General features: G+C 40.6%; 2 protein-coding genes and 1 pseudogene across 2 annotated transcripts; 1 reads left to right on the forward strand and 2 right to left on the reverse strand.

Annotated features, from left to right (window-relative positions):
* LOC104785985 (LRR receptor-like serine/threonine-protein kinase FEI 2) lies at positions 382–5,102 on the forward strand. The gene is made up of 14 exons (XM_010511287.1): positions 382–571; positions 1,278–1,507; positions 1,592–1,727; positions 1,816–1,887; positions 1,975–2,046; positions 2,301–2,372; positions 2,762–2,833; positions 2,928–2,999; positions 3,189–3,277; positions 3,409–3,564; positions 3,659–3,991; positions 4,071–4,316; positions 4,417–4,550; positions 4,631–5,102. Exons 2-14 carry the CDS (start codon positions 1,411–1,413, stop codon positions 4,847–4,849), a joined length of 1,770 nt encoding a protein of 589 aa, XP_010509589.1. The 5' UTR covers positions 382–571; positions 1,278–1,410; the 3' UTR covers positions 4,850–5,102.
* Positions 5,258–6,696, reverse strand: LOC104788981 (probable aspartic protease At2g35615). The gene has a single exon (XM_010514736.2). The coding sequence runs from the start codon at positions 6,605–6,607 to the stop codon at positions 5,258–5,260; it is 1,350 nt and encodes a 449-aa protein (XP_010513038.1). The 5' UTR covers positions 6,608–6,696.
* Positions 6,930–9,240, reverse strand: LOC104785986 (annotated as a pseudogene).

Genomic DNA, 10,746 nt, shown 5'->3' on the forward strand with positions numbered 1-10,746 from the left:
GTATAAAATATATCATCACACTAAAAGTGTTACCCATAAAAAAAATCTAATCATTTTCTTAATATACTAGATGTCCACTTCTATTATGAAAGCAATTAAGCAAATGAATGAATGATTATCAATCAATGGTACACTTGTTTCATTAGGTGAATAGTACATAGTACGCTTGGAAATCAATTATGGGCTTAATTAGGCCCATAACGATGTTTAACTAAACCCAACACAAAAGCCCTTGTCCCGTTCCTAGCATTTAATCATATTTGCGTCGGTCGACACGTGCGGGAAGTCAAGATCGGCACGTGTGATCAGCACTTCTCCTCTCTCATTGGTCGTAAACTCGTAAGTAACCAAGCCCCGATTCCTTTCTCCAAAGTATCTCATCTTTTTTTTTGGTGTGTGTTGAGTTTACTTCACAGAGTACTCTACTTTCTCTCTCTTCACTCTCTCTCATAAAATCACACACCCAACAAAAAAAAAAAGTTTAAGACTTTTTTGCTTTACAGCTCAATTGCGTCTTCTTCCTCTGTCCTATTCTTATTCTTCATCTTCCTCCTCGCGGATCCATTTTGAGGTTCGTGTAATTCCCAATTCCTTTTCATTTCTCTTTAGGGGATGGGGAAAAGTGAGATTTTGGTCTGATTTAAACCGGCGAATCGTTTTCGATTTCGTTTTTTTTTTCAGATTATTGAATGTTTTTTTTTTTTACTCTTTAGCTCTTCTTGTGCTGTGATTGCCATGGTGCCTTCCTAATTTCGTGATTTTTCAGTTTTAAATTTAGCTGCCCGAGGTCCTCGTTTAAAGAATGAGTTGGGGTTTATTGGGAAAGATTTTCAATTTCGATTTCCGATTTTGCAAATTTGGAGGTGGATTTGATCCTTTTTTAGACAATCTAACTGTTCTGTGTGATGTAATTGTAAATGAGACCATGCAAAGGCTATGCATCGATGTAATGGAACGCTTGATTTGTAATTGGGGATTTGGTAGTTTGGTTTTGGCTAAATGTACACGAGGTGTATTCTTGTAAGATTGAGTTGAGGGTCTGGTTCCAGTTTTCTAAGTGCATTTGTTTACTTCCTGTTATGCAAATTGTTATTGAATTCATAGAGTTCTAGGTAAGATCGATATCTTTGGATTTGTAGACTTGGTGGGTATTTTGAAATCTGGAAGCTCATAGTTCAGTGTTGCTTCATACAAATTATTTGTCTTGATAGAGATTCAAATGAGGGGTCTGCTGTTTTTGTTAAACAATCTAATGACATTACTTTCTTTATCTTCAGGAGTTTGTTTTTGTTTCTTGAAGATAAAAAAAGGGTGTCACGGAGCAGCTGAGTACATGATACGGATGTTACATTCTGGAGGCTGTTCTTTCAATGATCGGCAGTAACTATATTATGCTTGAACGGTGCCATAATGGGCATCTGTCTGATGAAGCGTTGCTGCTCATGGCTTCTTTTGATCTCACTGCTTTGTGCACTAACCAATGAAAATGAAGCGATTAGTCCCGATGGTACAGTGATCTGTCTCCCTAAAATCTTCCATATTTTGTCACTCCCGCCACAATGCTGAAGGGCTTAAATCCTTTTTTCTCCAGGTGAAGCGCTTTTGAGTTTTAGAAATGGAGTTTTGGGTTCTGATGGTGTCATTGGCCAGTGGAGACCAGAGGATCCTGATCCATGTAACTGGAAGGGAGTGACCTGTGATGCGCAATCAAAAAGAGTTATAGCCTTGTAAGTTTGAACTTTCTTTAGTTTAAATTCTTTATTTTCTTCAGTATTTGCTGCATCTTTTGTCGGTTCCTGAGGTATTTTTCGACAGGAGTCTTACTCATCACAAATTAAGGGGACCTTTACCCCCTGAGCTTGGAAAGCTGGATCAGTTAAGGCTTTTGTAGGTTCTCCTAACCTTAAATTAATTTTATTCCTGTCTAGCATACGTTCTACTGCTCAATATATGTGTATTCCCATGTCAACGCAGAATGCTTCACAACAATTTTTTATATGACCCAATACCTGCCGCATTGGGAAATTGCACGTCATTAGAGGGAATGTAAGTGTTTTCCTAGATACATATGCTGATTAGTATTTACACTTCATTCCTGGTCAAATTTTGCGTTATCTTTTTCCGAGTTTACAACATTTTTCTGACAATTGCTAATGTTTTTCTACGTTTGCTTCTATATAGTTGGTGCATAATATTGATGTGTCTAGTGAGTGATGATAAATCAATGGTTTTAAAGTCAAAAGTTTAGCTAGTTTACAAGAATCGTTGCTATCTTTTTATTGGCCCTTTGTTCCTTGCAGATACTTGCAGAATAATTACATTGGTGGGACAATCCCAAGTGAATTAGGAAACCTTTCCGGGCTGAAAAACCTGTACGTGATTTATCTCCTCCTTCCTCCAAGTGGATTTGTTTTCCTAGCCTCTGTAGGATCTGTTATTTGTTGTTCGGCTAGCTACTCTCACTATTTAATATCCTCTATAACTAGATAGTGAACCATAAGAGGATCTTCTGACCTCCGATGCAGCATAATGTTTTTCAAACATATATATTTCTCTAGGTCATGTTGAACCTTAAAAGCTACAGGGAATTTGACATAACATATATCCAACACACGTATTGTGTTCTATTTGCTGGGTGTAAAACTCAAAAATATGATGATGAGAGTCGTAAGTCTATGTTAGGGCTTCTTTCATATCAAATGGGCATATCATCTAGATTCTTCTGAACTACTAAGTTGATACTTGACTCTCATTCATAAAGGGACATCTCAAGCAACAGCATCAAGGGAGCTATCCCTGCTTCACTTGGGCAGTTGAAAAAGCTTACTAAATTGTGAGTTGCTAATCTCTATTTTGTGTGTTTTATGTTGCAGTCTTGTGTATATTTGAGTCTCAATGTTGCTAACTATGTTGATCTTATTTTGAAGCAATGTCTCGAACAATTTCCTGGTGGGACAAATACCTTCTGATGGCCTACTCGCTCGACTTTCGAGGGACTCGTAAGTATAATTCATCTTTACCCCTTTCCCCAACCAGTTTTTTGTAAATGTAGGTTAATAAGTCTTTCTACGGTTGATTGGGCAAAGCAGTTATAAGTTTTTGTGACGTTATGCACAATAGCACCCTGTTGCTAGCTTTGCACCAGTTAAAAAAAAACCAAGTTTAAAACTATTGCATCACTCTTGCAGCTTCAGCGGAAATCTTAAATTGTGTGGAAAACAAATCGATGTTGTGTGCAATGACACTGGAAATTCTACAGCTACCGGGTCTCCAACAGGTATAGCAACTGTGTCTTCATCAATTTTTTGGTCAGAATGTATGGATTATATATAGCTTAGTTTTTGAAAAATTTGTAGTACATTATTTGGCATGAAATGAGTTTCCTTTTTGGTTTCTCCCTTATTATAGGCCAAGGAGGTAATAACCCTAAAAGGCTGCTTATAAGTGCTTCAGCAACTGTGGGTGGGCTGCTCCTAGTGGCGCTCATGTGTTTCTGGGGATGCTTTCTCTATAAAAAGCTTGGTAGAGTTGAGAGTCAAAGCCTTGCGATAGAAGTCGGTGGAGGTGAGCCATGCTGACTCTTACTGTAGATAATCTCCATAAAAAAATTATTTCTGTCAAAACTTGACAATCATGAGAGACGATTTTACCTATCCAGGTGCGTCTATAGTGATGTTCCATGGAGATTTGCCCTACGCTTCCAAAGACATTATCAAGAAACTGGAAACTCTTAATGAAGAGCACATAATAGGCTGTGGAGGCTTTGGAACAGTGTACAAGCTATCGATGGATGATGGCAATGTTTTTGCGCTAAAAAGAATTGTAAAGTTAAATGAAGGTTTTGATCGGTTTTTTGAAAGGGAGCTTGAGATTCTAGGAAGCATCAAACATCGTTACCTTGTGAATCTACGTGGATACTGCAATTCACCCACATCAAAGCTTCTGCTATATGATTACCTTCCTGGTGGTAGCCTTGATGAAGCTCTACATAGTAAATCCTCAACTTCATATCTACGGGTTTCCTTAACTGAGAATTATGATTCTATTGAGTGAAATCTTTGAATGTGTAGAGAGAGGCGAGCAACTGGATTGGGATTCGCGAGTAAATATCATAATAGGAGCGGCAAAAGGGTTGGCATACTTGCATCATGATTGTTCTCCGAGGATTATACACCGTGATATAAAATCGAGCAACATTTTACTTGATGGAAATCTTGAGGCTCGGGTATCAGACTTTGGGCTTGCCAAGTTGTTAGAGGACGAAGAATCTCATATAACAACCATTGTTGCAGGCACGTTCGGTTACTTGGCTCCAGGTACTCAATTGCACAGTATTAACAATGCTCTTTAATTGTTGTTAGTTACTCTCTGTCCTAGGACCTAAATCCGTGAAATCATGATGAGTGTTGGTTGCAGAATATATGCAAAGCGGTAGAGCGACTGAGAAAACCGACGTTTACAGTTTCGGGGTTTTGGTTCTTGAAGTCTTGAGTGGTAAACTTCCCACGGATGCCTCCTTCATCGAGAAAGGCTTTAACATTGTTGGTTGGGTAAGCATAACGAGGGCCAGCTTTGTATAATAATATTTGACTAGTAAACGCTTTAATTTCGTTTTTCTATAATCTTGCAGCTAAACTTCTTAATCAGCGAAAACCGGGCAAAGGAGATTGTTGATCTAAGCTGTGAAGGAGTGGAGAGAGAGAGTCTCGATGCTCTTCTGTCAATAGCAACGCAGTGTGTGTCTTCAAGTCCAGATGAGCGGCCAACAATGCACAGAGTCGTCCAGTTACTTGAATCCGAAGTTATGACTCCTTGCCCCAGTGACTTCTACGATTCCAGCTCCGAATGATCTCACATTCACAAAGACTCTGTGCCTTCTTATTTCAGTTCCAGTTTTACACTACAAAATTCAAGCCATTCATTTTCGGTACCTCTTTTCTCTTCTTTTTGTATTTTTTTTTTTTGGCTTTGAATTGTTAGAATGTTTCCGTGATTGGTGAAACCCCAATTGATCTGAACATGAAATTGAAATGTAAATGACCATCCACTGTTGTCAATAATTTCTCTGTTATATCAATATGTAGAGGCTTTTTTGTTTGCTTTTTCTCCACTGTTGTACTTTTAGATATCAAGGAGATTAGATCAATATAGAAAAGGTGCTATTTATTTATACTAGCGAGGACATCACCTTAAAACTTAGGTTCTGATTTTATAACTCCACAATACATATCGGTAGGATAATACTCGAAACGACAAATCACAATTTGGCAGAGCAATCCATGCGTTGAAACGAGACAGTCCTCGTCTCCAAGTCATACCCAACGAGAAAATCCATCTGAGCAAAGTTCCCGTAGATGGCAACGTCGGTGGTAGGAATCATGCTAAGACAAACCATATCTTCACTCACTTTCACGAACGCGTTGATTGGACTCAACTTCACATCGGCTCCCGTGAAGTGCACCGTTATCTCCGGCAACCCGATCTCTCCACTTCCGGATTTGAAACAGTGTGACAAACCCCCCTGTGGATCACTCAAGCGCTTGGCTCCGGTCACTGATTCCTCCACGGCCGCGCCAAATTTGTCAAAGAAGCCGGAGTCTAGGAGTGTCAGCGTCGTTCCAGAGTCGATGATGATGTTTCCCGACGTCTCCGAGAATATTCCGACGTCGTCGTTTGGGTTATACGTGCTTCCGGTGTACGGAATCTTTTTCTTCCCGACGGAGATGGCTTCTAGCGTCAAGTAGTAGTAAGTAAGAGGCTCTTTATCGACCAACGGAGTTGATACCACGCCGTTGTCTTTGCTCAGACTTGAAGGAACCGAGTTGGCACCTAGGTTTATGACGCTTGTACCATTCGTGGTAGATGCCTTATGTGACAAGCAATAAGAGAATTTCTTCGAAATAGACGAACTGAGCTGGGAGATAAGTGATAACTGACCGCCACCTAGACCGATGATCCCAGAACCAGTCTCGTCGAAGGTACCACCGTTATTGTAACCGCAACCGAAAACAGTACCGGGGAAAGAAACAGGGGACCCTGAAGCAGAATCAATAGAGATGGTTTCTGTGGCAACGTCTCCTTTGCTGAATGACTGGTCTCCGTATGAGTAACGGTACTTGCAAACATTTTCGGATTCGTCGCATCCACGTTCACTAGTCGACAAAGCGTGACAGTTACGTGAGTCACAAGGCTCGTTTTTGTACGTAGAGGATTTCTTCTTGTCGAAGATTTGACCGTTTTCTTTGTAACACTGTTGACAAGGTTTGCATTGGATCCATGTAAGGTCACTTCCTGTGTCAGCGATCCCGAGTACCTTCACTGGTGGAGTACCAATGGTGATACTCATGAAGAACTCGCCGTCTGCTCCGATTAAACCAGATTGGAGATCGGTTTTAGATAGCTGATGGTTGAAACGGCGGGAACGAGAGATGGAGCGGAGGAAAGCAGCATTGAGGCGGTCAGTGACAGTGTTTAGTGGGTTGTAGAGTGGGGAAAGGGGAGAGTCACGGTGGATAAGCTCGATGGTGAAGTTTTTTGGGTGAGTCGATGATGAAGAGAGAGTCACGGAGAAGAAGATGAAGAAACATAAAATAATTGGGGTTGCCATATTGTTGATTGATTTTAGAAATGTTGTGGTGGTAAGAGTGAAGTGGAGAAGAGTCTTTTATACACAACAAAATTGAGGAAGTGAAAAGATTTGAAACGGTAAGGAGTTAAAGCTACGTAAGTGGGGAGGTGAAAGTGTGACATGCATTTCATTAGCTAGCTTTAATATCTCAATAAGTGTGCTAATTTAATTTGAGTTTAGTGGGGATGTGGGAGAGTCATATCTACATTTTTAACACTGGGACTTGGAAGGTTAGGACATTTATGATTTTAAGAGCATTTTTTGTGGGATTATATGTACACTACAAGTCCAAGATATAATAATTTCTACGTATAATCATGATAGCAGGATTGACTAGACTATGAACAAAATGCCTGCTGATTTCAAAATGGTGTAAAGTTTATACACGTTAAAGATAGCAGGATTGACGAGGAAACTCTTTCGAACAAGGAGAAGCTTCAGGTGGCACGCATCGAACTACGAAACCTTTTCTTATATCAGAGACAAACTGTTGGCTTTAGGAAGTCCTTGTACCATTACTGGCTTTGTTATGAGCCAATGGGATTCTTGATAGTTCGTTGAAGCCAGGAGAATTGGGGTTGCTCAGAGCATCTTCTTGCAAGATTTCTTCAATCTTGTTTAGAATCCTGAACGCCAAGTTTGCAAGAATCCGAGAATATGCCTCAAGAATTGCATGGCCAATATCCTGAAAACAGAGGAGTTTTTTCCTTCATGAAGCAATGCTCTTAAGCAACAAAATTTTTTTGTAAGTATGAAGCAATGTTCATAAAAACTCCCCTCACCTTGCCATATTGAATCTTTGTGGCATGGCATCAAGAAATGACTGAGGGAGATTAGAGAATTTGGATTTAATATGATCGTTAAGCATCTCTGCCCTGTTTATGAGCAACTCAATGGGACTAATCTCAGACAACGAATCTTTAATTAATGACCATGATGCTCTCACAGGTGATTTACCACTGCTTGCTTGTTCTGTAATCCTCTCTTTCCATGCGTAGATAGCTGCTTCTAACCTATTAACTATCTCAAGAGCAGCATGCTCAGTAACAATCCTAAGAGACACAAAGATATCATCTACCGAGGCAGACTCTGAAGCCAACATCTTGTACAAATCATCTCCAAGGCTTGTCTTTCCAGACTGTAAAAAAAACCATTAGAAATTAAACAAGATACATTACTAACTCTTTACATGGCAGCTTATGGAATTATGCATGTATTTGAAGAAAGCTAAGCATACCTTGTGTAATGCATCCTTGATAATGGTAGGTACTGGCATTTCAAGAAGCACGTTCTGGTTTATTGATTTAGCAGCTTTGAAGATTTGATAAACAACATTGCCTTTCTCAACCAGTTTTTTTCTTCCTGAACTAGAGATCCCCGGTATGGGAACCTTAGGCGACGGAAGCCACCATCGTTTGCTCTCTCTTGTAATCTTGTTCTTTCCCTCTGCCTTACGACCTACTTCAGAATACCAAAACTCTGTGTTTACCGCAGACTCCAGTGTCTCCTGCGCATTCTTGTATTAGCAGATATCAAAATAAAGAAAAAGAAGAATCACATTCACATACAATTAGCATGGAGTCTAATTTCCGGAGAGCTGGGAGATTCATATGAATGTCTGGACGGGCTTTTGGAGTCATAATCTGATCAAACATTAAACCTGTTTAGTGAAATGTGGAGTATATATGATTCATAAAACAAAACAAATTAGTAATTACACTTACAAACCTCAAGTGATCTTCCGTTTTCACCATCTTGCTTAGATGGAACTAGCTCAATCATGTAGTTAGTTGGAGAGAGTAACCAATCCATTTCTCTTCCCCATCTCTGCTTTTTGTCTTCTGACAAAGGCTCCAACTTCCATAGCTCGCCAAAGATTGAGGCTGCATGTATATCCAAGTAATGATTAACCAAAATGTATCAAATGATGCATTCAAATACCATTATTCACTTTTGTAGACTTAAAAACATACTGGAAAGATGTGTTATAGCGTTTGATAAAGCCAAAGCAGTCTGCACACCGTTGCATCCTCCCGTGACATCTTCACCAAGCAATAGCTTTGCAAATTTCTCCTTCATGGCTACAACATCAGAACAGCAGAGTGCATAACCAGGTTTCTCCTTACCATACAAGTGTTTAGGACTCCTCTCAAAGTCCCAGTCATCAGAACTAGTCTTCCTAGGTAACGATTTTGATGAAAATGACTCGGACACATCTCTGCTTGATGAACAGCTTGAAAATGCATCATCATCTAATGAAACAGTCGGGCACTCACCACCGCGGCTTGTTCCACTTTCTTCTTCTTCTTCTACTAAAGATTGATTGTTGATGATGCAAGTTTCTAAGCCATCATCATAAGTCATCATTCCTGAAAATAAAACCAGAAAAATATTGACAAGCTTAGTAGTTAGTATGCTTCCTGACTTTGCGTGAAAGTGTTACAATTTGAACTATATGCTCTTACACACATAGAAATAAATAAATAAAACTAATGATCAGAACTAAACTCACACCTATTATGAGCCCTTAAAATGTAATTGCAGACATGAACAGATGTCAACAAATTCTATAAGCTTCTTGTGCTATATATATCATATAAACCCTCTAGTGTTTCAAAGCTTTTTTTTGTTTTACATTATCAGAAAGTGGTACCACAAATAGAAAAATATATCATTCTAGAATTAGGCATCATCTAAGCGGACCCATTTCAGACAGTGACTATAAATAACTCCACCTTCGCACACAATCCTCTTCTTGTCTCTCTTACCTAGTGGGAGAATAAAGAAAGAGACTTATCAAAAAGATAATTTTGTATTGCAGATTAAGGTAGCTCCCATATAAAAATTATGATGACAGAAACCAACAAAAGTTCCAAGGAATCGTTGAATTCGATAAATAAAGCCAAATATATTTGCTCGATGTTAGGGGTGGATCCAACCCCAACAAAAGGGCCCGGCCCAGGAAAAAGCCCAAAATATCCCTTTCAAGAGAAGAGGGTATTATGGTATTTTTCCTAGACGAACCGACACGATTCCCTATAAATACGGACGTACGGCCTGAAGAAAAAAGGGATCGAGAAAAAGGGAGCAGGATTCGTACAGCAAAAGTCAGAACTCAGCTCGTTCAAGAAAGAGTCAACGTTTTCAAGCCTATAGCTCGGAGAATCGACGAACTAACAGCCCGTCGATTACTTTGTTTGTAACTCGTTTACATTGTGTTGTAACCCGTCCTTTAGTGCCTCGGCACCGATATAATAAAGAGAACTTCGACCCTCCCTTGACCGAACTAAATATTCTAATTGTGACCAAAAGGGACATCAACAATTTGGCGCGCCAGGAAGGGGGACGACAAGTCAAAGTTTTCTGAAAAATTGAAGAACGGACCTACACCAACTAAACGAGATGACGATAGTTGACAAGGAAAGAAGCAAAGACGCAAGCTCGTCGGGGGGAACAGTCACCCCGGCGACGGATCAAGCAGAGCAGATAGTCCTTCCCACGCCAGACGCTCCAAGGAAAGTTGTGACGGTAGAAAGCCCAGAAACGTTCGTCATAGCTACAAATTTGACGACCCCAGCGACCGCAGAGGCACCACAGGCGCCGACACAACTCTCTCTGCTCAACAACCAGCCCGTCTCTAGCATAGACGAGCTTTTCCGAGGAATCTTAACGCGCCTCGACCAGCAGGAAGAGCGAACAAACAACCGTTTGGATGCGCTCACTGCGGCGCAGCTCAATTCGCAAGATGAAATCAATCATCTCCACAACGCTCGGCTCACCCCAAGGAACTTCACCTCAACAAGGACAACGCCAGGGCCGTACGTGCAGACCGGCGGATCAGAGCGTAATCCCGTCCAACGCCTTGCCGAGCAGGGTACCGAAGTGGCAGATCGAACGAAGGATGTCGAGCTAATAGCAATGAAACAACAAATGAAAGAAATGGCCGCAATGATCCAGAAAGCGACGGATAAGGCACCCGAAGTCGGACTCATGCTCGAGGCAACACAGCGAACTCCATTCTCCCGACGACTCGCTACAACAGCGGTCAAACGAGCGGTCAAGCCAAGGTTGGGCCATTACGATGGAACGGTCGACCCACGAGACTTCTTGCTCACCTT

The sequence above is a fragment of the Camelina sativa genome, chromosome 5 (genome assembly GCF_000633955.1).
Source record: "Camelina sativa cultivar DH55 chromosome 5, Cs, whole genome shotgun sequence".
NCBI classification, from domain to species: Eukaryota; Viridiplantae; Streptophyta; class Magnoliopsida; order Brassicales; family Brassicaceae; genus Camelina; species Camelina sativa.

What these genes read in the sequence shown, in the direction of transcription:
- LOC104785985 (XM_010511287.1), top strand. Translation starts at nt 1,411, where the DNA reads ATGGGCATCTGTCTGATGAAGCGTTGCTGCTCATGGCTTCTTTTGATC. An exon ending in GCTCGACTTTCGAGGGACTC is followed by an intron (nt 3,000 to 3,188) that starts GTAAGTATAATT and finishes TCACTCTTGCAG; the next exon opens with CTTCAGCGGAAATCTTAAAT. An exon ending in GCTTTAACATTGTTGGTTGG is followed by an intron (nt 4,551 to 4,630) that starts GTAAGCATAACG and finishes ATAATCTTGCAG; the next exon opens with CTAAACTTCTTAATCAGCGA.
- LOC104788981 (XM_010514736.2), bottom strand. Translation starts at nt 6,607, where the DNA reads ATGGCAACCCCAATTATTTTATGTTTCTTCATCTTCTTCTCCGTGACT.